At 43.8% G+C, this 26,448-nt stretch overlaps 1 protein-coding gene across 3 annotated transcripts in view; it reads right to left on the bottom strand.

The window, feature by feature from the left end:
- nectin1b (nectin cell adhesion molecule 1b) overlaps positions 1-26,448 on the bottom strand; it is a 282,024-nt gene that overhangs the window by 68,513 nt on the left and 187,063 nt on the right. For all 3 annotated transcript variants that reach the window (XM_070543218.1, XM_070543214.1, XM_070543216.1), the window contains exon 6: positions 3,043-3,190. In XM_070543218.1, coding sequence (XP_070399319.1) covers positions 3,043-3,190 — 148 coding nt within the window. The remainder of the gene's footprint in view (positions 1-3,042; positions 3,191-26,448) is intronic.

Genomic DNA, 26,448 nt, shown 5'->3' with positions numbered 1-26,448 from the left:
TGCAGGAGGCATCCTGACCAGATGCCCGAGCCACCTCAACTGGCTCCTCTCGATGTGGATGAGTAGCGGGTCTACTCCGAGCCCCTCCCGAATGACCGAGCTTCTCACCCTATCTCTAAGGGAGAGCCCAGCCACTTTTCAGAGAAAACTCATTTCGGCCGCTTGTATCTGCGATCTCATTCTTTTGGTCCCTACCCAAAGCTCATGACCATAGGTGAGGGTAGGAACGTAGATGGATCTGTAAATCGAGAGCTTCACCTTCTGACTCAGCTCTCTCTTCACCACGACAGACCGGTACAACGCCCGCATCACTGCAGATGCAGCACCAATCCGCCTATCGATCTCACGCTCCAGTTTTCCCTCACTCGTTAACAAGACCCCAAGATACTTAAACACCTCCACTTGGGGCAGGACCTCATCCCTGACCTGGAGAAGGCATTCTACCCTTTTCTGATTCGAGACCATGGTCTCAGATTTAGAGGAGCCGATTCTCATCCCAGCTGCTTCACACTCGGCTGCGAACCGCTCCAGCGAAAGCTGAAGATCACGTTCTGATGAAGCCAACAGGACACTTAATCTGCAAAAAGCAGAGACCTGATCCTCAGGCTACCAAAACGGATGCCCTCCACACCTTGGCTGCGCCTACAAATCCTGTCCATAAAGGTTATGAACAGAATCTGTGACAAAGGGCAGCCTTGGCGGAGTCCAGCAGACACTTTGACGCTCCACCTCAGAGTAAATCTGTAAGGCTTGTTACCAGCATTCAGACATCAATTCTGTTTGCTTCACAGCCAGCCAGGACACGGTGAAAAAAAAAAAAAAAAAAAAAGTTACGAACAGAATCTGTGACAAAGAGCAGCCTTGGCACAGTCCAACTCTCACTGGGAACGAGCCCGACTTACTGCCGGCAATGCGGACCAAGCTCTGACACCGGTCGACCTAAAAGCCAGAATCAGAGGGCCTGGTACCCCAATCTCCCGGAGTACACCCCACAGGGCCCCCAGAGGGATGCGGTCAAACGCCTTCTCCAAATCCACAAAACACATGTAGACTGGTTGAGCAAATTCCCACGCACCATCCAGGATCCCCCTAAGGGTATTGAGCTTCTCCAGTGTTCCACGGCCAGGACAAAAACCACATTGCTCCTCCTGAATCCGAGGTTCAACAATCCGACGGACCCTCCTCTCCAGAACCCCTGAATAGACCTTAACAGGAAGGCTCAGGAGTGAGATCCCCCTGTAGTTGGAACACACCCTGCGGTCCCCCTTTTTAAATAAGGGGACCACCTCCAATGTCCACGCGATATTGCAGAGCCACGTCAGCCAACACAGCCCCACAACATCCAGAACCTTCAGGAACTCTGGGCAGATCTCATCCACCCCTGGAGCCTTGCCACTGAGGAGCTTTTTCACCACCTCAGTGACCTAAGCACCAGCGATTTGAGAGGCCAACCCAAAGTCCCCAGACTCTGCTTCCTCCCTGGAAGACGTGTCGGTGGGATTGAGGAGGTCTTCGAAGTATTCTGCCCACCAATCCACAACGTCCTGAGTAGAGGTCAGCAGGACAACGTCCCCACTATAGATAGTGTTGGTAGCGCATCCACCCCTGGAGCCTTGCCACTGAGGAGCTTTTTCACCACCTCAGTGACCTAAGCACCAGCGATTTGAGAGGCCAACCCAAAGTCCCCAGACTCTGCTTCCTCCCTGGAAGACGTGTCGGTGGGATTGAGGAGGTCTTCGAAGTATTCTGCCCACCAATCCACAACGTCCTGAGTAGAGGTCAGCAGGACAACGTCCCCACTATAGATAGTGTTGGTAGCGCACTGCCCCCCCCCCCCCCCCCAACAACCCCCCCCCCCCCCGCCCCACCACCCACCCCCCTCCCCGAGGCGCCAGATGGTGGACCAGAATCTCCTCGAAGCCGTACGGAAGTCTTGCTCCGTGGTCTCACCGAACTCCTCCCATGCCCGGGTTTTTGCCTCGGCGACCACCTGAGCTGCGTTCCGCTTGGACTGCCGGTACCGGTCAGCTGCCTCTGGAGTCCCACAGGCCAAAAAGACATGACAGGACTCTTTCTTCAGCTTGACAGCAGCCCTAGCGGGTTCGGGGGTTGCCACCACGACAGGCACCGACGATCCTGCGACCACAGCTCCAGTCGGCCGCCTCAACATTGGAGGCACGGAACAGGGTCCGTTCAGACTCAATGTCCCTGCCTCCCCGTAACATTTTGGAAGTTCTGTCGGAGGTGGGAATTGAAGCTCCTTCTGGCAGGAGACTCTGACAGAAGTTCCCAGCAGACCCTCGCAATGCGTTTGGGCCTGCTTGGTCAGACCGGCATCCTCCCCCACCATCTTAGCCAACTCACAACCAGGTAGTGGTCAGTTGACAGCTCCGCCTCTCTCTTCACCCGTTAATATTTTTCTAGTGAATAAATATTAGTTTTACAGACTAAATATTTGGTTTGTAAAATAAATATTTAACTCTAAATTAAATATTTAGCTTGCTAACTAAATATTTAGTTGTTATAAATGTATATATGTCTTTGAAAAATGAACTCCCATATTTTTTCTGATGATATGATACCCAAAATTCTGCAGTTAAATAATGACTCTTTGGCTTTACAAATGACATTCCATAGAAGTTCTCCTAAGAAAAACTGCAGTTCATGTTCCTGCAATCAGCCGTGATTAGGACAATAACGTTTCAGTCTCAGCCCACATTACAATCTGGAAGCTTCTTAGTAGCCATAATCATCGATTCCATGTGCTCTCGACAGAGAAGACGATGCGTTTTCGTCCCAAATTTTTAATACAGGTTCAATTACATTATTTTTCACAGAGGGATGTAAAGGAAATGAGAATATCGGCTCCCAGAATTGATGAGAATAAGGAAGGGGAATTGTTTGATTCGTTTTCTGTCTCCTGACAAAAATTGTCGTTCTTATCAAAGTGTTTTTCTCCTGTGGACTGACAAGAGTGCACACCTAATCTCCCAACCTGTCCAGCCCCCCTGCAATATTGTGTGGTGGTGGCTTGGTACTCACAGGTCATTATCTGTCTCTGTGCGAGTCTTCTGCTGCCGCCGATGGACCATGAAAACAGTAACAGCCACGCCGATGATGAGTCCAATTGCAACAACACCTCCAAGGATCCCGACAACACCACCCGGGGGACCCTGCGCCATTGGCTTCTCTGCAGACAAGACAAGAAACAACAGTGTCAGTCTTGGTGCTCTTTTGATGGTGTTGTGTTGTTATATATTTTTTTAATACAATGAAGAATCCCACAAGAACCACCAGTGAGAAAAAAACAGCATTTATTATTGTTGCAAAATCATTTTAAAGCTGTGTTTTTAAGTTTTAGTCCATTACAGAAAATGTTTATTAAAGCTGCAGTCCATAGTGTGACAACACCAAGGAGAGGAGGAGGAGTTTGGTTCGCTCCCCTTTTGGAAGGAGCTGAAAGCTACGCCTCATACCGTGCACGCACACTACAGCCTTGTAGCACTGAAAATGTTTTCAGTATGTTCCTGCTCAGGCACGCCTGATTGTAACTGGTGAATTATCTCATCAGCCTTCATCGGGTTCTGCTTATCAGTCGATTCAATCAAATCTGCAGTGTTCAAGCAGGGAAACGTATAAAACCAGCAGGAAACAGGCAGCCGTGATAAAGCTAATGCTGCAACAAGCTAAAACAAAAGTTTGATGCAGCGAAAGGCTGAATGCTACGCTAATTACTTAGCCCCAGTGTAAACAAAAGATAAATCCCTTTTTGTTCCCCTCCCCCTCATTCCACAGTTAGGTTAACACACTGACATTAAGTGAATGCAGGTTGAGATAGCGTTCAAGCTAGGTTGGTGTGCTAAGCTATCTGAGGCCATGGACATCATATCCCCATAGACTGGCGCAGCCTATTGCAGCTATATATATATATACATATATATTGATCTCACACGACCTGTTATCAGTAGTACGCCGGTTGTAACTACCTACCCAGTTTTAATGTAAAAGTATGGTTCTTCCAAACTTCTTCAACATTAAAACCAGGGGGATTTCCAACAAAACAACAGAGTTCTGGGAAAGGAAAAAATACAATTTTTAAACCATTTGACACAGCTTTTCCCTGGCATCAGACTTTCTGTCATAAAACACATTCAAATCCATTTTCCAGAGCCTAATTTCAGCGTGAGCCCATTGTCCTGTCTGTCCTGGCACCGCATGAATACCACACTGTTGTGGTCACGCTGCAGCTGCTGCCACTGTTGCATTTTTAATGTGCGCTCCATCAACCATTCAAAAGGAGCCCAAATTGACTTGGTTTTGACAGCGAACCCAAATGCACTCTTAAGAGCATGTCAAGGCTAATATATTCAGAGCACCTTGCCATCATTATGTAACAAATGTAATATATTGTAGGTTTTTCAGCTCTGCACAGAAACAATTTGCGTCATTTTGCTGATAACAAACGTGGAAAAGTTAGTCTACAAATGCTACTTTAGCTGACTAATGGAAGAGACACAGAGGTCCAACTTGACACAGAAAACACTGAAGATTGCTCATGTTACTCTTTTCCTCTACAGCTGATAAAAACACTGAGGGCATTTATTTTAAAAACTGACTCAGGGAATGCAGTTAAAGGTGTGGAACACCGAAAAACCATTTTACAATCTTATTAGGCCCGAGCAGCGAAAACTCAGGAATTTTTGCACACATGGTGTAAAATTTTGTATTTTAAAGGTCCCAAAAAAATCGCAATAAATCTAGCTCCACAGCGCCCTCAGAATGTGAAAAATACCCCCCTCCATAAACCTTAGTTTGTCATACAGTTATGAAATTTTGTACACTTGTAGTACTCAACAGTCCGCACAGAAAAGCCTACTGCAACCATGGTCAACATCAAACAAGAAGTCGGCCATTTTGGTTTGAAGTGGTGATTTTGACCCCGTTTTGGCCGTTTCTAGGGTCCGCTTCTGATTGATTTACTCAATCATTTTTCACATGATAGTCTCAAAAGTTGTGGGAAATTACTCAGAAGGGATGGGCGATCAAATAGAAAAAATAAAATTGACTTTCGTATATGCTGAGGGGGCGTGACCAGGCCTCGAAGTTCGACTACTCACCAAAAAATATAAATAGCTATAACTTCATACTCGAATAGAGTAGGGTTACAAAAATGTTTGTGGTCATTTGACATCCAGCCACAAACTAAACTGAATGGTCAGATGATGACATCACACAAGCCCCACTCCTTAGGACCAAAAAGGTCTAGTTTTACTGCGATAGGTCCCAAATCGCCCCGTTTCACTTAATCACCCCAAATTTGTAGCTAGCAACTCAAGACAAGTGGATGTTTCTTGGCATCACTTTATGGGAGTTTTCAAAAGAGGGCGGGGCTGTGGCGGCACTGCGAATTCAGGCGTACCGCCGTGGCCATACATTTGCCTCCCATTTCGTCATTTCTAAAGATATCGCCACAGAACTTCTGGTGAGTGATCCTAGTCTGGCCCCCAAAAAAATCTGATGTGAAAATCCAGTGAGCGTGGCCTATTTTCTTAAATAGTGGCCCCAGGACCATTAAAAATTGTCAGCCCCAAGCTGTGCTTTGACTGAGGATTACGGAATTTGATACACTAATGCAGTGTCTCAGGACCTACAAAAAAGTCTCTAGGAGCCAAGCGCAAAGTCGCACAGGAGGTCAGCCATTTTGGTCTACTGTAAGTACACGATTTAGTGGTTTTTGCACACGTTGTTTGGAGAATGATGCCCCGTCGCCCTTTTCACCGATTACCTTCAAACTTCTGCTATATACTCTTAAGCTATAGGGGAAAAATTTTTACTGTTGGATTTTTCAAAAGTCGAAAGGTGTGGGCGTGGCAAAGCCTCAAACCTTGACCTGTCACAACGCCACTCTTTTTCACAGCTCCCTATTGGACTCCTTTCATCCAATCACCAGCAATCTCTGGCAAATAGCAGTAGACAAGTTGAGGTAACCTAGTGTCCAGTACTGGCAGGTTTCAAGAAAAGGCGGGCTTTGGGAGCATTGCAAAATTCACCATCACACCATGTACATATGTTTGCCTCTCATTTCCTCAGTTATCATGATATCGCCACAAAATCTCTGGTGAGTGATCCTAGTCTGATCCCCAATAGAAATGGATGTGATAGGTTGGTGGGTGTGGCCTATTTTCTGAAACAGCGCCCCCTAGACTCATTAAAACTGTCAGCCCCAAGCCGTGCTTTAATTGAGAACTACGAAATTTGGTGCACTAATGTAGTGCCTTGGGACCTACAAAAAAGTCTCTTGTGCCAAGGTCAATGTTGCACAGGAAGTCGGCCATTTTGGTCCAAGTACTCGATTTAGTGGTTTTCGCACACGTCGTTTGGAAAGTGATGCCCCATCGCCCTTTTCACCAATCACCTTCAAACTTCTGCTATAGACTCTTAAGACATAGGGGGAAAATTTCAACTGTCGGATTTTTCAAAAGTTGAAAGGTATGGGCGTGGCTAAGCCTCAAATTTAACCTGTTGCCACGCCACTCTTTTTTCACAACTCCCTATTGGACTCCTTTAACCCAATCACCAGCAATCTCTGGCAAATAGCAGTAGACAAGTTGAGGTCACTTGGTCTCCAGTACTGGCAGGTTTCAAAAAAAGGCGGGGCTTTGGGAGCATGGCGAAATTCGCCATCACGCCATGGAAGTACATTTGCCTCTCATTTCCTCAGTTATCGTGATATCATTACAAATTATCGGGTTAATGATCCTAGTCAGACCACCAATAGAAATGGATGTGATAGGTTTGTGGGTGTGGCCTATTTTCAGAAATAGCGCCCCCTAGGACCATTAAAACTGTCAGCCCCAAGCCATGCTTTGACTGGGGATTACGAAATTTGGTACACTAATGTAGTGTCTCAGGATCTACAAAAAAGTCTCCTGGGGCCAAGCGCAAAGTCGCACAGGAGGTCGGCCATTTTAGTCCAAGTACTCAATTTAGTGGTTTTCGCACACGTCGTTTGGAAAGTGATGCCCCATCGCCCTTTTCACCAATCGCCTTCAAACTTCTGCTATAGACTCTTAAGACATAGGGGGAAAAGTTGAACTGTCGGATTTTTCAAAAGTTGAAAGGTATGGGCATGGCTAAGCCTCAAACTTTAACCTGTTGCCCCGCCACTCTTTTTTTCACAACTCCCTATTGGGCTCCTTTAACCCAATCACCAGCAATCTCTGGCAAATAGCAGTAGACAAGTTGAGGTCACTTGGTCTCCAGTACTGGCAGGTTTCAAAAAAAGGCGGGGCTTTGGGAGCATGGCGAAATTCGCCATCACGCCATGGAAGTACATCTGCCTCTCATTTCCTCAGTTATCGTGATATCATTACAAATTATCTGGTTAATGATCCTAGTCAAACCTCCAATAGAAATGGATGTGATAGGTTTGTGGGCGTGACCTATTTTCAGAAATAGCGCCCCCTAGGACCATTAAAACTGTCAGCCCCAAGCCATGCTTTGACTGGGGATTACGAAATTTGGTACACTAATGTAGTGTCTCAGGATCTACAAAAAAGTCTCCTGGGGCCAAGCGCAAAGTCGCACAGGAGGTCGGCCATTTTAGTCCAAGTACTCAATTTAGTGGTTTTCGCACACGTCGTTTGGAAAGTGATGCCCCATCGCCCTTTTCACCAATCGCCTTCAAACTTCTGCTATAGACTCTTAAGACATAGGGGGAAAAGTTGAACTGTCGGATTTTTCAAAAGTTGAAAGGTATGGGCATGGCTAAGCCTCAAACTTTAACCTGTTGCCCCGCCACTCTTTTTTTCACAACTCCCTATTGGGCTCCTTTAACCCAATCACCAGCAATCTCTGGCAAATAGCAGTAGACAAGTTGAGGTCACTTGGTCTCCAGTACTGGCAGGTTTCAAAAAAAGGCGGGGCTTTGGGAGCATGGCGAAATTCGCCATCACGCCATGGAAGTACATCTGCCTCTCATTTCCTCAGTTATCGTGATATCATTACAAATTATCTGGTTAATGATCCTAGTCAAACCTCCAATAGAAATGGATGTGATAGGTTTGTGGGCGTGACCTATTTTCAGAAATAGCGCCCCCTAGGACCATTAAAACTGTCAGCCCCAAGCCATGCTTTGACTGGGGATTACAAAATTTGGTACACTAATGCAGTGTCTCAGGATCTACAAAAAAGTCTCTTGGGGCCAAGCGCAAAGTCGCACAGGAGGCCGGCCATTTTGGTCCAAGTACTCAATTTAGTGGTTTTTGCACACATAGTTTGGAGAGTGATGCCCCATCGCCCTTTTCACCAATCGCCTTCACACTTCTGCTATATACTCTTAAGACATGGGCAAAAAAAATCAACCGTCGGATTTGTCAAAAGTTGAAAGGTGTGGGCGTGGCTAAGCCTCAAAATTTGACCTTTCACCATTACATTACTTGACGTAATAACTTCCATGTGCATGATCAGATCCATATCAAACTTTGTGTGTGATCCCTGACCACATCTCAAGACAGTTACAATGTGGACAGCCAACATCACCTAAGCCCCGCCCCCTGACAACAGGAAGTTGATTGTTTTATGGTGTAATGCCCATATTTGTCCCCCTGACAGATATTAGGCCCTGAATAATACATGCATGATGCAATTCACACCAAACTGCACACAAATGATTGTTGTCAACCTACAAACTTCTTCATGGAATATTTCTTAAAATTGGGACAGTACCCCCGAGATACAATAAAACCTTTGTAACTTCTGCAAAAAAAAGCTCCAAACTATATCAAACATCGTGGGAGTCATCACACAACTGCAATCAACACATGTATGTGCTCACACGTTCAAATCACTTTAACTCTGCCCACTTACAGCCTTGGCTCTAGATGACCCATGCAACGTTTGATTGATGCCAGATTAACAGGAAACCATCTTTGATGACCAAAGATGACCTCTATGGGATTTAGTTATAAATGGTCACAGAGCCCCCTAGATAGGTTCAAACTTTATCAACTTCTAAAGACAAGGTCAGAATGGCATTGTACTTGGCTTGTGACATCACGTGACTGCACCAAACACATTAATGTGGTTGTTGATTCAATCCCCTGTAGCTCCACTCCTTTCAGATCTCTGGCTCTAGATAACACACTCAATGTCTGATTGATGCCAAAATAACAGAAAACCATCTTTGTCAACCAAAGTTGACCTCTATGGGATTTTTCTGTGGTTAGTCACAGTGCCCCGTAGATAACCTTAACCTTCAATAACTTCAAAAAACGTAGTCAGAATAGCATTAAACTTGGTCTGTGTCATCACACCACCAGTGTGGTAAAGCTAGAGTATCCCCTAGTGGTTAGATGTGTAATTTAATGGTGGGCTCAGAGAAGATGCTGAGTCAGGGTGAGGAGCAGACGAGGAGACCATTTGTGGTTTCTGGTGTCGGGGTGGTTGATGTTTATGTTCAGCGGACGTGCCCGGGTGCACCAGACTGCCGGCCAGGCCGGAGCGGCGTGGAGCTGTAAGGGCCGAACAACGCTGCTTGCAGCTTTAATCTCTGATTATAATCGGTCACTCTGGGTTTTTCATGCAGGCTGTACAAGAAAATAGTCTCATATACCTATCGCCTACATTAGCTTCTGATAGAAAATAGACAGTAAAACTCTAGGACTTGATAAGACTGACAGATCTACATCACACTGTCACGTAACACTCATGGATTCACCCAGTGTGACTCATGAAGGGAAAAAGTAAAAGACCAGAAAACAACAGAAAACGTCCCGGCTAGAAGAAGATAACTGTTAGCATTAGCAACTCCACCACACAGCAGAACTCCTCCAGGCTTGTGTTATCTGTGGGGATTGAGCATCCACATTGCAAAGCAGTGGTAGAGTCACATTGCCATTATCCAATCCAGTGAGAGATGTCCAAATATCAGGAAACAAGACTCCAAAACCTGCCGTCTGAAGCTCAGCTGTGATGTGGATCATTTCTAGATCCTACAAATGGTGCACCGGTGTGCCCCAAACCCAGTACGACTTACAAGGCATTCGTTCCTACTAGAGACCACTGCTGCTGTATTGATTAAACAAGTGCTCCAAACCTTTAAAGCAGCTGTTTTCTGTGGCCTGCATCAGTAAACAGCATCAGATGCTCACAGGAAGAAAATGAGTATCTTTAGAGGCCAATCTATAATTTTCTCTTGTAACTACATTGAACTAAACAAGATATGTTTTATCATTCTTTGCACAAAGGTACGTTGGTTTTATTTTAAGCCGTATGGACAATGACTGCTTTATTTGATCAGAACATCAGAAAAAATAACATCTGTTGTCACAGATAAAAAGCTAAATTACCACAAGCCTGTGAGAATTCCTTTTGCTTTGTTCCTGATGATGTCAGGTACTACTGAAATAGAAGGGTTGTGCTTATTTAGATGCATTGTGATTTTTTTAGGAGGAAAGAAAAACCTGCTGTGTCGTTTTTCGTTGACAAGAGTAATTAAAGCTGTCGTTTTAAACACAAGCCAGGAACTAATCAATGTCTTTCAGCCTGTCCTGATGGGACGCTGCAAAACCTCACTATCTTCCAATTTGAAAAGAGAAGCCTATCTCCTGCCCTCATGATGTCTTCATTATTATCTGTATGTCCCTCCCCATAGTGACAGGACAAGGCCTCAGTCCCAGGGGGGCTGCTTCTCCACCCCCCTCCTCCAGCTCAGCTGATTCACTGCTCATAATGATGGATCCACAGAGGGCCGCCACACAATAGAAGCATGCTAGCCCAACACGCACAAAGCACTCGCCGCCTCCAAGTCAGCAATTAGACGTCAGCTCTGTCAGGTTGTCACGTCACGGTCGCTGAAGCTGATCAGATGTTCTGTCTTCTCGTCCCTAAAAGTCACACAGTGTCAACACCTTTTCTCCAACAGGCAGTAAATAGAACTTTTTTGCAGCCGCATAACATTTTTCTTTTGATGCATTTCAATATGATTCCTGTGGAATAGCTCTAAAGAGCGAGCGTGACGCTGTAGTGACGAGGGTGCAGATAAAACCTACTCTTGTCTCATCAAGCTGCAGCGTGAAAGCCAGGGGGCTGAATTTCATGGCCCTAATGCAAATGCCAGACACAATAGTGTGTTGTGTAACACTAATACATAGAGGAGTGGACTGGATCAGAATGCAATTTCCCCTGTTGTGGAGCCGTAGGCTCAGGATTTACACTGTCACCTCCTCACACATAAAGTTGGGTGAGCCATCTGCTCCACAGTCTGAGCGCTTTGGCTGCTTCCCGTGTGGCTGGAGAATCGTCAAAAACCCAAGCTTTAATTTTCCCTACATGAGTTTTACATTAAAGCGTCCCACATGCCGCCACTCTTCACATATTTGTGCCGTTTGGTTTTGGCTCGGTTTGCAGAATGCTGCAGTCACAGGTGCGGACGACGAGTTTCGTCCGTGGTGAAATGATCATTTACAGTGCACGGACCGTTAGGCTCGGAGCATCTACAATTATGCTGAGCTGGGGTAATTTTATTGCAGAAGGGAGAGTATGTGCAGCCAACAACACACCTTCAAATTCAATTAGCCCAAGAACGTGGCGTTAACTGTACCTGGTAACTGGTGCCTGACCAGTAAATTAGTGCACACAATCTGTTTAAGGGAAATAATTATGTGAATTATAACCCCCTGTGGTCCAACTGCGAAGGTCAGTTTTGTTAAATAAAACTTGTGAATGGCTCATGGCATGATTAAATTCCAACATGCAAGAAACTCGTGAACCCGATTTTCAGATGAAAGCAATTAAGGAGAAAAGTCCCTGAGACTAGGAGTGAAGTTAAAGTGAAGTGAGTCACCGATGTGTGTTTTTGACTTAACTTCTTCTCTGCATTATAAATTTGATCTTCTTTAGCATTATCGTGTGTGGATGGATGCAGCTGGAACACGTCGGCAATTGACGTTCTGGAGAACATGGAGGAAAGAACGTTCTCCCATCTCGACACATTTTGACGCTTGGTCAGGCTTCAGCTTTGACATATTTTCCTGCTTCTCTGAATAAATGCAGTCATTTATTTTCATCTGGTTTGGATAAAAAAACATTTTTTATGTTTATTTTTAACAACAGAAAACTGGAAGTGATGTGTGATGTGTTTCCTGAAATAAACAAAACCACCAGTGTATTATCTTTTATTGAGAAAGTACCAGAAGTATTTGTTTATGCCGGCCCCAAGCTTCCTGTTACCTTCATCTGTTGTGTCCAGCCTGACACTATTTCAGCTCGTTTTCATTAAACTGATCCATCTGAAACAAATTTAAGAGACCAGTGTGTGTCCTGCTTCCACCTCAGCTGCTACACCTGTGGGGAAAGCCTCTCACCCTGCTCCCCCCACCTGTGAGGTCAGTCTACCGCCAGTTCAGTGATGATTAAAATGGCGTATCTGGGGAGATTTATAAAGAAAGAACCAAACTCCAGAAAACACTAAACAACAGAGGTGTGGACTCGAGTCACATGACTTGGACTCAAGTCAGACTTGAGTCATTATTTTTGTGACTCTGGCTTGACTTGATAAAATCTATAAAGACTTAAGACTTGACTCGGACTTGAAAGCCTACTTGCTACTTGAATCAACTTGACCATCTGTTGACTTGATGATGACTTGAGCATATTTGATATTGTAGCACAAAAGTGGCACGACATGGACAAAAATCATAAATCATTCTTCGTTCTGGGTTTGATCTTGTTCTGCTAAATGCAGCAGCACTTTGTTTATAATCAGTTTCAGTTTCTGCTTGTTTAAGCAAATAAATTAAGCTTTAAGAAGCTTTATTTCTGGAACTTATTTGTTATCAATGTCATTAAATTAAAGTTGGGCAGATGACTTGATAATGACTTGAAAATTCAAAGTTAAGGACATCGAATTCCACATTATTGACTTTGGACTCGACTTGGACTTGATTGTCGTTGAAATTGACTTGACTGGACATTCTTGTGACTTACTTGTGACTTGCAAAGCAGTGACTTGGTCACACCTCTGGTAAACAAAGCTTACTGCACGTAGCATGACCAAGAACAAGGTTGTTGCCAGAAAACCATTTACCACCACATGCAGTTTGCTTAATCAAAAGCAGAATGCACAGTTTTTTTGGGGCCAATGACAATATAAGCACACCAAGCGACTGACACATGGACCGTCACAGGACATGGTTATATGAAGCTGCTGTCCATGGTGCTGAAAGAAAAAAAGACCAGGGGCTTCATTTCTAAAACTCTGTGTAGAATCCTTACTCAAACCAAACTTAAGCTTAGCAAAACATTGTTATGCAAACTAATTATCTAAACTATAAAACTGCTTATGTACAGCTCCACGTAGTTTCTACTTTATAAGTCACACCTGTCCTAGAACCATGACAACCGAGATGGAAGTCCAGGCATTGGGTCTGATGTAGACATAAAAAATATGTTTTATATCCTTTGAGTGGCACCGTGCTGCTACAGCGGTAAGCTTTGGAGCAGCAGAGCGATCAGTGAATGTAAATAAACAAATAAAAACATTTTTAAAATGTGGTCAGATGGAGTCTAAGTTTGCAATAACCAATCACACTGTCAAAAAAATCATTTTAGGAAGGACCCAACCTAGATCAAGTACTCACAAGAGTAATACCCTTAAATTAGGACGTAGCTATTACCCTGGACCTGCTGCTTGGATGCAACATAGATATAAACAAAATGCAACAAAAGAGGAAAGTTGAAAGTTATTAGAAAAACTAAAGATAAAAGTCTCCTTCACTTCAGCTGCTGATGACACAAACTATAATGTGAAGCCACAGAAGACCTTAATTGCAAGGGCACTTGTGTTAGCATTGCTAATGCTAATTAGGTGTGCAGAAATTTGTATTTTATGTTATGTAGATCCAAAAAGTATCACAATTTAGGCTAAGTCATGTTAAGATATTTAAACGAATAAACATGTTGTTTTAGAAACAAATACAAATAGTTACAATAAACAACAAATCTAAAGACAAAACAAATGTAAAATGAAGAACTGCAGGGAAAAACCCAAAATAAAACAAATGTGAGTTGGAAAATAAGAATGGAAGAGCAGGGCTGCATGCATGTTCTTCACCGTGAGCACCACAATGATAAAATTCACTTCTGCATTTGGTATGAATCTACTTTATTCTTTCACAGCATCCAGAAGTGCAGCAACTCACCCAGCCACAGAAGCAAAAACAACTAAAATGTACAGTTTTTATCTACAACCACACACATACAAAAATAACAATTTTTTTTCTCTGTTCATTCAAATTTGAACTGATTTGTATTAATCTCACATTATTATAGGCAGCTATCATTATACTATTGCAGTACTGTAAGGATTTGAGAAAGTCTGTGCATCTTTTATTGACACATCACCAAAATAAAGATTATAACAGACCAAGACCTGTCGTTCGCCTGCGGCACTGAAATCCAGCTCGAAAGATTGTTACTCAGCCTGAGGCTTCAACCAAACCTCCAAACTAGAAGCTACTCTCTTGGTTTGGTTCGGAGGTACCTGTGTAGCATCATGTAAAAGTTTGTCATCAGTGGCTTTGGTCAGAGTAGCTCTGCTTGTCTCTTCTGTTCTGCTTTTGTTTTACTTCATGTTAAAAAATAACAATTTTGAAAATGGTCCTTTTCTTTAGTGCATATTTGGAAAGAACTAGTATGACATTTCTCCTGACTAGAATAGGAGATAGAGAGAGAGAGAGAGAGAGAGAGAGAGAGAGAGAGAGAGAGAGAGAGAGAGAGAGAGAGAGAGAGAGAGAGAGAGAGAGAGAGAGAGAGAGAGAGAGAGAGAGAGAGAGAGAGAGAGAGAGAGAGAGAGAGAGAGAGAGATATGCTCCAATATCCAGGAGGGGCTCAGAGTAGAGCAGCTGCTCCTGAGAGGTGGTTCTATGCAAACTACCCCCTTTATATGGTTTGATTACTTGTGGGTGCTTACATTCATTTTTTACAGCATGAAATAAATAAAAAAATACAAATTAATAATAATAATAATAATAATAACAATAATAATAATAATAATAATAATAATAATAATAATAAGACAGATTGGAGGCAGAGGACTTACACAACTTGAGATGGCTTACAAAACAACAACAATGGCATTGAAAACCTACCTTGAAACAACAGACGATGCCCTACTGATCCTCGTTTGTCAACATGAAGCTCGAAAGAAGCTCTACTCTGTTACAAAAGAAGCTATAAGATATGCACAGGAACTAAACATCCCAGAGGTGGCAAGAATAGAGAAAGAAACAGTGACAAGCTTTGCCAAGAGGACCAGAAGGGAGGCAAAGAAATGGGCACAAAAAAGGATGAGAGAAACATGGGAGGAAAAACCAATGCATGGACAATACCCCTTGAGAGTAAAAAAAAAGCTGATGTAGAACAAGATCATACTCATCAGTGGCTACGCAGTGCAGGACTGAAGGCAGAAACTGAAGGATTGTTGATAGCAGCACAAGACCAGAGCCTGTCAACGAGATCATATCACCACAAGATCATTAAAGACGGAACAGACCCCATGTGTAGAATGTGCAGCCAATATGAAGAAACCATTGACCACATTGTCTCAGGCTGCCCCACTTTAGCCAGAACTGAGTACATCCACATACACGACAGGGCAGCAAGCTATATCCACTGGAAGATTTGCAAAAATTTCCATCTACCAGCTGCAGATAAGTGGTATGAACACCAACCACCAACAGTGACTGAAAACAACAACATCGCAGTGTTGTGGGACATGCCAATCAACACAGACAGAGAAATCATGGCCAACAGACCAGACATAGTCATCAAAAACAAAGAAGAGAAGACCTGCCTCATGATTGATATGACCATCCCATCTGAAAAAAATGTCACCACCAAGGACCAAAGTACAAGGACCTGGAAATAGAAGTCACAAGAATGCGGGGGATGAAGACAACAACAATACCCGTCGTAGTGGGTGCACTTGGCCTCATCAAGAAGGGACTGGAAAAGAGAACAAAACAGATTCCTGGAAACCCAACAGTCCAAATAATCCAGAAGATTGTTCTTCTCGGAAGTGCCCACATCATCAGAAGGACGCTTTCCATAAACTAACCCTGAAACTGCCTTAGAAGCATGGATTGATTCTGGCACTTCAGTGAAAGCATACAAATATACAAAAAAAATATAATAATAATAATAATAATAATAATAATAATAATAATTTTTTAAGACGGAACAATCTAAAAAATATTTTTTCAAAAAAGTTTAAAGAAATTTTTCTTGAAGAAAAATGTATTTGAATAGACTAATAACATCTAAAAGTTAACACTACAATTCTAAGTATTTAATTTAGTGCAAGAGTTAAAAAATAACTAGTTAATGTGTGGGCTGTATGGTGAACCAAATATATGGAGAATGAAGCTGTTCATGATTCGGACTCTTCAGTGACGTAATAGCTCGAATCAGAAAGCAGGTTCAGCAGCTCAGAAATGGGATGTGAAAGGTTTTTCACATCAAACATTATCAAAACCTTTCTGAAAATAACCTTCTTTGAGGCTGAATGTTAAATGAATTCATCACTTCACTGATGTCATTAATAAAACCTTCATTATGATTGGAATTGTTTCTGGCAGCAATCATAAAAACACTGCGATGAAAAATCACCAAAGATGATGTAGTGAAGTTCTTTTTACAAATGCTGGATGTTCTACACCCTCACATTGTAATGCAGAACATCAGAATTTAGACAAAGGCAAATAAGAAAGCCTGGAATAAACTCTAATTTTTCACCACTTATGAGCAAAATATAACATGAAACTATTTGTTATTTGATAGACATTTGTGCATTTTCCAGTTTCGAGCTCAAAACCATGTTGACAAGTTACTAAAACCTCGCAACAATATCTCGTCTTTATTTTCCTATCTACGGTAAGGCATTCTTACACAAAGCAATGTAAGAACATAACTTTCAGGACTAAAAACAAAAAGCTTTGTAAAGTTTCAAATTGCTGACCAGGAATGGCACAAAAACAGTCTTATATTTTAGAAAAAAATGGCCATTGTTTCACACAGAGGTTCTTCTAATTTACAAACCAATTCCTCTGTTAGGGCTTTAAACTAAAATGAAACACACACACACACACACACACACACACACACACACACACACACACACACACACATTTAAAAAAAAAATAAGACTGAAAATAATACAAGAAGGGGAAAAACAAACAGCTGTTTAGATAAGTTAAACAAGACACATTATGACTTTTTAAAATCAAAAACATGTTTGTGAAGTTTTGTACAAAATCCCTCTCACATAAAACAATTTCAGCTGTTTTATTCTTGACATTTTCAATACCTTCCAGAATGAATTGTTTTAGGGCTCTGTCACTTCAAGCTGTTACTGGCCCCGCCCACTCACCCCCCACTGAGGCTGCTATAGGCTGTGAAGCTCTGATATCCAAGATGGGGCTAGGAGTAGAGCCGCTGCTCCTGCAAGATGTTTCTGTGTAAATTACCCCATTTGTGATGTCACAATCTGGAACTTTTAGAAATGGCTCGTTTTAGGTGCATAATTTCAAAAACCAAGCATTGACAAAAAAGATGGAAGGACTACTCTTTTTTCACAATTGGAGATACCCACAAAAGGATGCAACAAGTGAGTTTTGCACCTTTTGACAAACTGACCATTCTTTTTTCATTCCACAAATCTGACCACATTAAATGACATTTGCTGTATGTTTTGAAGCTGCCACTGAAAGACTACTATTGATTTACTATAAGTGAGAAGCATCCATGCAGTCTCTCTCTCTCTCTCTCTCTCTCTCTCTCTCTCTCTCTCTCTCTCTCTCTCTCTCTCTCTCTCTCTCTCTCTCTCTCTCTCTCTCTCTCTCTCTCTCTCTCTCTCTCTCTCTCTCTCTCTCTCTCTCTCTCTCTCTCTCTCTCTCTCTCTCTCTCTCTCTCTCTCTCTCTCTCTCTCTCTCTCTCTCTCTCTCTCTCTCTCTCTGTGTGTGTGTGTGTGTGCTGCCAGCCTACCTCTGTGGTGAATGTAAGATGACAAACATGACCTTGGGTTTTTGTAGCTGCAGCTCTCTCTGATGTGGTGGTAACTTTTGTTCTCACATCTACTCTTCGGTGTTCATTCAGCAGCACCAGGTGTATGTGCTGGTGTTGTGTTTTGTCTACTGCAGTGTTCAGACCGACTGGAGTCTCGGGCCTTCCTCCAGTCCTCTGTCAGCTTTGATAGGCTCTATAGAGTTGGGATTTGTTGTCAGCTGGTGGCTAACTGGGAATCAAATTTCCCTGACTATTCATCAAGGCATCATTGACTGAGCGCAGCGTCTACGCAGCAGGTTCTTCTATTTTCTGCTGCACTCAGACATGTAGCCAGTCAGAGCTCTCTTGGGTTATGTAGAGAGGAAACAATGAATAAGTGTTGTGTGATGTTTTTATTCCCCAGGCAGACCCTATGGATTCTAATGCACGGCTTCAATAGGGTAGGAGATGTGTGAGGGCCTCACGGAGAACACACAACTGATGAGGAGCCCTAAAAATCTGTAGCTATCACACTTTCAGGCCTTTTTGAGTAAATGTGCACCACATGTGGACTGACGCCGCAATCTACCATCGGGCTGCTCCTGTGTGTGCAAAACAGTTAAATCACAGGCACCGGTGGCAGACAGGACATGCGGGCTCTTGTGTTACGTCCCCCCATGCATGTTAGTCACACATACCAGAGCAGGAAGAGTTCAGGTGGGAGGTCAGAAGGTTGATCCTTTTCCAGCTGGAGAGGACCGTGCTATCTCCAAAGCCAATCTGTCACAGAATGCAGGACTTAAATGGAAGCAGGTTTATTTCAGGGGGATCGCTGCCACGTACCTGCTGTGGCTCAGTGTGCATCATCAAGCGCTGGCACAGTGAAGACAATTCACAGCTTAATGATGTCATTAAATGTAAAGTCACCCCTGGCGAAATGATAAAAGACGGGAGAAAAAAGGGAGCGTATTAAAACAGAGGCGTCACACTGATGGAATTAAGAGGACATTTGTGTGGCGGCGTTTCGTAAAAAGCAGTCCAAGCATTAGTCTGATCGTATTCCAGGAAGCGCTGTAGCTCCTGGCGCTTTTTCTCTATCCCATCGGAAATTGTAATTGCTATCACCTCCATGGGGGCCAGAAAACTTTCCAGCCATGCTGGGGGAGTTTTCTGGTGGACAGATTGAGAGTCTGGCTTCTAACCCATGCCAGCTTTACACCACCGATGCCCGTCTGAGACAACCACCTGTTCCAAAGACCACACTGACTGCCTCCCTGCCTCAGCACAGTGTACCAGTCGAGCTTGCTTTTATCTTTTTATTCATGAGTTTTTCAAGCTACCTTATGTTGAATAAAACGCCCATGCTGTTAGTCGTTTATCAGGGTGAGTTATTTTTCCCTCTTTACTAAACATTTTTCCACATTGGGTAAGTTCTAGGCTCAGTTTAACGGAGCCCATAAATCTATGTTTCGTGCAGCCAAATCCAAGTGGTGCATGGCGCTTCGCCTCCCCCCTTACACACCCATGCCAAATACGTGATCTCGTTAAATTTCAGTGTTCCCAGATCTTTGTCCTGTTGGGATCTGGAGTTCCTCCACAGCAGTCCACCCTCTGGAGAGGTCTGCATCCAAGTCCACCTGAAACCCCACTGATGGTCTGTTTCATCACCAACTACGTTAGACCAGAAAAAAGGGGGAGGGTGGGTGAAGCAGAAAGAAGCTGGGAGATTGTGATTTGAGGTGGGATTTGCTGTTGGGCATCACTCCACAGAGGGCAGCACTTCATTAAGGACAAATTGTCAACACATGGGGCGCTTGTGTGAGCCGAGATGGAAGCGAGCTCTTTATAAACAGAAACACTCCGCGCTCCCGCTGTGCTGCCATGAAAACCACCTGAGCTACATGACCTAATATTGTTTTTGCTTTACCATGTTTTCCAGCTTTACTTACATTTTCACTAATCGTGACCGACACTTGAAGCAAACAGAGTTACGGACGGATGTCATTGTGATGGCTGAACGAGCTCCCGCTGAGCCGCTCTGTTTCTATTTATTGCCGCTCCCCTTCCTGTGTAAACATTTTACGACTCAATGACACCTTAAGTCAATCTATGGGAGTAATCACCAGCCTTCAGTAAATGAGAAAAAAAACACTTTTTCTTTTGCACCGAAATTCCACGTGAACCTTTTGGTTTACCTCCGAGTCGGCTGAGGGAGATGAATCGGCGACATCCAAAGCCCCATCGGTGAATATGAGATTGCAGGATGCCAAGCTGATACCGACGCTGTCACGAGGTATTACCTCCTGTGACAGCTCAAATAACAACAGCTCTAATTAAAGAACGATTGGAAGGGGTGGACCACTGCCTCCTAATGGGGGAATAAACCGCAACGTCGCTCCAGGAAGTGGATTGCATTCATTTATTAACTTGGGGATGCCTGTAGCTGCTGTCAGGAGGTAATAGCTTATTTTAAAAGCAACATAACTTTCCATTCATTCTGCCCATTGGTCTGAGCACACATTTACCTAGAAAACAAAAAAAATACATGAGCGTATTGTAGCAGATTATTGGAGTCTTTGACGTTTGCATCGTTAACTCCGGCTTCTTAAAAGGATTCGGCCCTGCAGCGCTGCCTCTCGGTTTGCTTTAGCAGCCACTCTCACGCTCTCCAGCCCTTTTATGCCTCAGCTGACCTGCTGTATGTGTTGAATGTTAATTTAATGGCTGCTCGCAGCTCTACACATCACGAACCGTAACGCTTGTGTCGATCTCTTCTCTACCTTCTTCACTCTGCAAGCAAAATTACTCCGGTCTCTCTCTCTTGCAGCAGCCATGAGGTCATGGCTGTAATTTTCTTTGCCTGGTTAAAAGCTGACAGAGCAATGCACCCAGTCGGTCTGGACATGTTCAAGAGAAGGTTTTTCAATTTAGCAACTCTCTGTGTGGAGGGAATCTGCAGATGTCATCCTAACGGCTTTCCCCTCTTACCACCCCTGCTGCTAAGTGAGCGTTTCATCTCCAGACTGTATTCAAATAATCACTGCAGGCCTCAGCATTTGATCTGAAATACGATATATTCATATTCCTTGACTAGACTGCTTGTGTTCTCTCTGGAAAATTACCATTGATCCGTGATGCACACAGTAGACCGCAGGATTTCAGGACAGGAATATGAATTTGCTTTTCAGCATTCATTTGTGAAACTCCTCCCTGTTGTCTGGCATTCCAACGTTTAATTCTTGATCAGAGGGGTTTTCTCAGGTTGACTATCATCAACTCTCGTGTATTTGCATTTTAATGTGTAGCTATTTGTTTTAGGGGTTTTATACTCTGGTATTTTCAATGCTTATGCAAATTAACACCATTAACAAGGTGACACTCTACAAAAATGACACCTGCATGCAAATCTTACCTTCAACACAACTTCAAGACCTTTAAAACTTTTATCGTTTTGTTGAGACTCTTTTCTGTAGGTTTGAAATTGTTTTGCTTTCCAACCAGATAATTAAATAATAAAATGTAAATTCATTATAGCAGCTCTGTGGCGTTCTGTTGTTTGTATAAAAATAATCAGTGAACTGTAATTAATTGCAAAGTTCCCTTTTTGCCGAAAAATTGAAATTAATCCCCTTTCTGGAAGCAAGACCAGGACCAGCTCTGACTAAATGGTAAATGGTAAATGGCCTGTATTTGATATAGTGCCTTCTAGAGTCCTGGAACCCCCCAAGGCGCTTTACAACACAATCAGTCATTCACCCATTCACACCCACATTCACACACTGGTGGGGATGAGCTACGATGTAGCCACAGCCGCCCTGGGGCGCACTGACAGAGGTGAGACTGCCGAACACTGGCGCCACCGGTCCCTCCGACCACCACCAGCAGGCAATGTGGGTTAAGTGTCTTGCCCAAGGACACAGCGACAGACTGAGCGGGGCTCGAACCTGCAACCTTCCAATTATGGGGGCGAGCACTTAGCTCCTGTGCCACCATTGCCCAACGCTAGACTATTGATCTAGCGTTGTGCAGCAGAGCTTTGTTAGGTGTGGGCGCTTCTGCAGCACAATGAGGAGAACATTTTTGAGGATGGTCTGGCCAGAAGGACAGAAAAGAAGCCTTTTTTTTGTTTCTCTAAGACAAACACCACAGACAGACTAACCACCTGCTAAAGGTCCAGGTGTCTGACAGCTGAGGATTGAAGGAAAGTAAATTTTCTGATTGTTTGTGGCATTCAGAAACAAGTTGGGTGCTACCATCATTCATGTGTCCTGTCGAATGTAGTGCATCCACAAGGAAGTAGGCTCACTAAAGAATGGTACCGAATGGTACTCCAACAGGCACGCCTCCCAATTATGAAATAATTATGAAACGCCTGGCTCTCTCCTGATCTAAGATCTGATTGGTTCATATTTTGATCCAAACATCCGGTGGTTGAATGCAAAATGTTAGTTGGTCACATGTATTCTTTAAATCATGTAATGTTGATGATGACACCTATATGGGCCATAAAGAGAAATGTGATTTGTGTTATTTCGTCACGTTTCCTATGAGCACACTAAACCTACAGCTGTTAACCTTTACTTATTATTACAGTCATGTCTCCATATATATTATATGATATCCACAAGCATGTGAGGATGTGTTTCCGTTGCTAACAGGCACCAGAATTAAAATAATTAATTAAACAAGTATGAACGCTAACACGATATCTTCATCCGTCGTCACCCGTGGGCTACACATGTAGGGAAATCTGTCCGACTTAAACGCCGGCTTTCAGCCACTCCCCCTGCTGCGTCTGTCTGCTCTTGTCCGTTTTCCAGGCGAGGTGCTGCTCAACTCGAACAAGGCCTTTATATCTGAAGTCTGTCAATCAAGCCAATCGGGGCAGAGCTAGTTTGTGATTGGCTGCTAATTCAGTCATATATGAACAATCAAATACGAAGTATCGAATACTCTTGTGCGCAAATGACCAAATTGGTGTCTGGCGAGCCGATATCCAGGAAGACTAAACGATGTTTAAAGATTAGCCAATATTTTTGCTCGTCATACTCACTGTCGTGATTGACAGACTAAAACATTCTGCAGAAAAATGTCATTGTGAAATAAATCAGCCTACTGAAAAATCTCCATTACAAAAATCAAAACTGAATTTCTGAAAACAACGTATGAACACTTTGGAGCTCCATAGTTAATTAAATCCAACAATTATTGTACGTTTCAGAAGGATTTAAAATTGTATTTTCTCGTCTTAAACCTGCAGATGACTTTCGAATTCTCCAAACATAAACTCATCCGTCTGAGGCTACAACAGGGTCTGACTTGTAGAAATGAAATGTCCCTTTAGGCTGTTACTTTTTCCCTCTTTTCAAAACAAAACAAGTTAAAAAATGCTTGTACAAACACTCAAGAGATGACCGTTTCGGAGATAACCATCTTGTCTGTCTTTGTAAGTTTAGAGAAGAAACAGAAACAGAAAAACACTGTCGGTTTAAACAGGAGGAGACCTGTCTGCAGGTGATTCATCCTGTTTGACTTGGAAAACAGGAGAATTTCTGGAATGATGTCTACCTCAAGTTAAAATTTCCGGTTCCGGTTGAGTGAACGCTGGCGCGTCTCGCTGCCGCTGCTCGCTGGCAAACAAACTTTTTGTATTTTTTTTTCTTCTTTTTCACCCTGGTCACATCCCTGTGTCGGTGAAAACTCATTTTCACCTACCTGCTCAGCTTGCGTTCTGGTTGCACATCACCACCTCCCTGCTCCACTCCATAATGTGGTCCAGCAGGATTTCTGTGTGCCTCGCACTGGCCTGGATCATCCTGTCGCTCATTCTTCTGTCCGTGGATGGCCTTCTCCAGTACTCGGCGGCGGAGCTCTTCAACCTCCGCTTTCGCTACTCCGGATCTCCACCACCAGCTCTGTGCCTCTTCCCCGACATCACCTTCCAGCCTCGCCGTCGGTATATCCATCGGGGGTCCCGGCGGAACCTCCATCTCGACGGCTCCAAAGGAATACCCTCCTTCTGGTCCACGACTAGCCGGCGGCTACCCAGGAATACCTGCCGAGCTGCCGACTCCAGCGTGTTAGCCCGGCTGGCTAGTCGGACTAATGCTCCTGTCGCCAGGGACTTCCGCACTGCTAATTTTGGTCTTCTCAACATTCGCTCCCTCTCTGGTAAAGGACATCTCCTCCAAGATACCATCAGTGACCATAAGCTAGACTTTCTTTGTCTGAACGAAACATGGCAACAACCCAGCGATTTCTCACAACTCAATGACTGTACTCCTCCCGGATTTGTTTACCTCTCCAAACCCCGTGGGTCGGGCCGCGGCGGTGGTCTCGCGATACTGTATCGCGAGACTTGGAAGGTCCTTCCCGTAAACCTTCCTCCTCTCACCACTCTGGAATGCCTCGCCTGTCAACTCTCCGGCCCGACCCCCACAATAATTGTCACTGTTTATCGTCCCCCCAAGTTCAGCCCTGAGTTTTTAAATGAACTCTCTGCTCTTTTATCCCATCTGTCCGCCCTTTCCCCAAATGTAATTTTACTTGGTGATTTTAATATTCATATGGACAATATGGCCCTCCCCCTCAGCAAAGACTTCTCCTCATCTTTGGACAGCCTCAGTTTTCATCAATATGCCAATTTTCCCACTCACATTAAAGGTCACACCCTGGATTTAATCTGCTGCTCCGGCCTGACCCCCTCCAACTGTACAGCTGACCCGCTCCCTTTCACGGACCACTTCCTCATCTCCTTTTCTGTTCCCCTCCGTCTCTCCATCATCAAGTCACCACATATCATTTCTTTTCGTAATATTAAGGACATTGATCTAGCCTCCCTGTCCTCCAGTTTTGCCACCTTGACCCCTAATTTGTCCTCTACTCCCGATGATCTTGTCATTCAGTACAATAACGGTCTGGTTTCTATCCTTAATTCATTTGCTCCCATCAAATCCCGCTCTGTATATTTTACTCGGTCTGCTCCATGGTTCACCCCTGCCCTTCGCTCCTTGAAAGCTACCAACCGGAGGCTTGAAAGACTCTACAAGAAAACCGGTCTCACCATCCATAAAGACTTATATTCTGCTCAGATTTCTCTCTACAAGGACTCCATCTCCCATGCCAAATCTCAGTATTACTCCGGTCTCATCTCGTCCAACTCCAGCAACACTAAAACATTATTTTCCATCATGAACAGCATTTTTCAGCCTCCCGACTCCTTACCCATCCATCTTTACTCTTCAGAAACCTGTAACTCTCTCCTTCAGTTTTTTAATGAGAAGGTCAATAGAATCCATCTCTCTTTACCTCATTCCTCCCCTCCCTCTCCTGATTTATTTGAACCCACCATTCCGTTCTCCTCCTTTGAACTTCCCCATCCCTCAGAAATATTAGATTACATCACCAAATCCAAACCTTCCACCTGTCAACTGGACCCTATTCCAACTGTTTTAGTTAAATCCTGCCTTTCTTCTCTGCTCCCTTTTATAACAGCCATTATTCATTCCTCACTATCCTCTGGTACGGTCCCATCCCTATTCAAATCCGCTTCAGTCAGCCCTATTCTAAAAAAACCTGGTTTAGATCCCAATGATTTCAATAACCTCCGTCCCATTTCCCATCTTCCCTTCATTTCCAAAGTCCTTGAGAAAACTGTTGCATCTCAGCTCCATTCACATCTCACCCGCAATAACCTTTATGAACAGTTTCAGTCTGGCTTCCGTCCCCACCACAGCACAGAAACAGCACTTATTAAGATCACTAACGACCTACTCATTGCTGCTGATTCTGGTTTAATCTCTATTCTTATTCTCCTCGATCTGAGTGCGGCCTTTGACACCATTTCTCATCCCATCCTCCTTAATAGACTCTCTTCCTTAGGCATCACTCACACCCCCCTCCGCTGGTTTCAATCTTACATTACTGGCCGCACTCAGTTCATCCAGTTAAAATCCTTTACCTCAGAACCCTCCCCAGTCAAGTCAGGTGTGCCCCAGGGCTCTGTCCTGGGGCCCCTCCTCTTCATAGTATATCTCCTCCCTATCGGCAAAATCTTCCGCAAATTCAATATCCAGTTTCACTGCTTTGCAGATGACACCCAGCTCTACATTTCCAGTAAGCCCAACTCAACTCTCCCACCATCCTCCCTTACACTCTGCCTCTCTGAAATCAAATCATGGTTCACCTCTAATTTCCTCAAACTCAACGGCAATAAAACTGAACTTCTTCTAGTTGGCACTAACTCCACCCTCTCAACATCTGACAGCTTTTCTTTAACTATTGACAGTGCCACAGTCTCCCCCTCACCTCATGTCAAGAGTCTGGGTGTCATTCTCGACAGCTCCCTTTCTTTTCAGGCTCACATTAATAACTTAATTCGGTCAGCATACTTCCATCTACGTTCCA

This window comes from Nothobranchius furzeri, chromosome 13 (assembly GCF_043380555.1).
Source record: "Nothobranchius furzeri strain GRZ-AD chromosome 13, NfurGRZ-RIMD1, whole genome shotgun sequence".
Classification (NCBI taxonomy): domain Eukaryota; kingdom Metazoa; phylum Chordata; class Actinopteri; order Cyprinodontiformes; family Nothobranchiidae; genus Nothobranchius; species Nothobranchius furzeri.
This window is presented reverse-complemented; position numbering and strand designations above follow the sequence as displayed.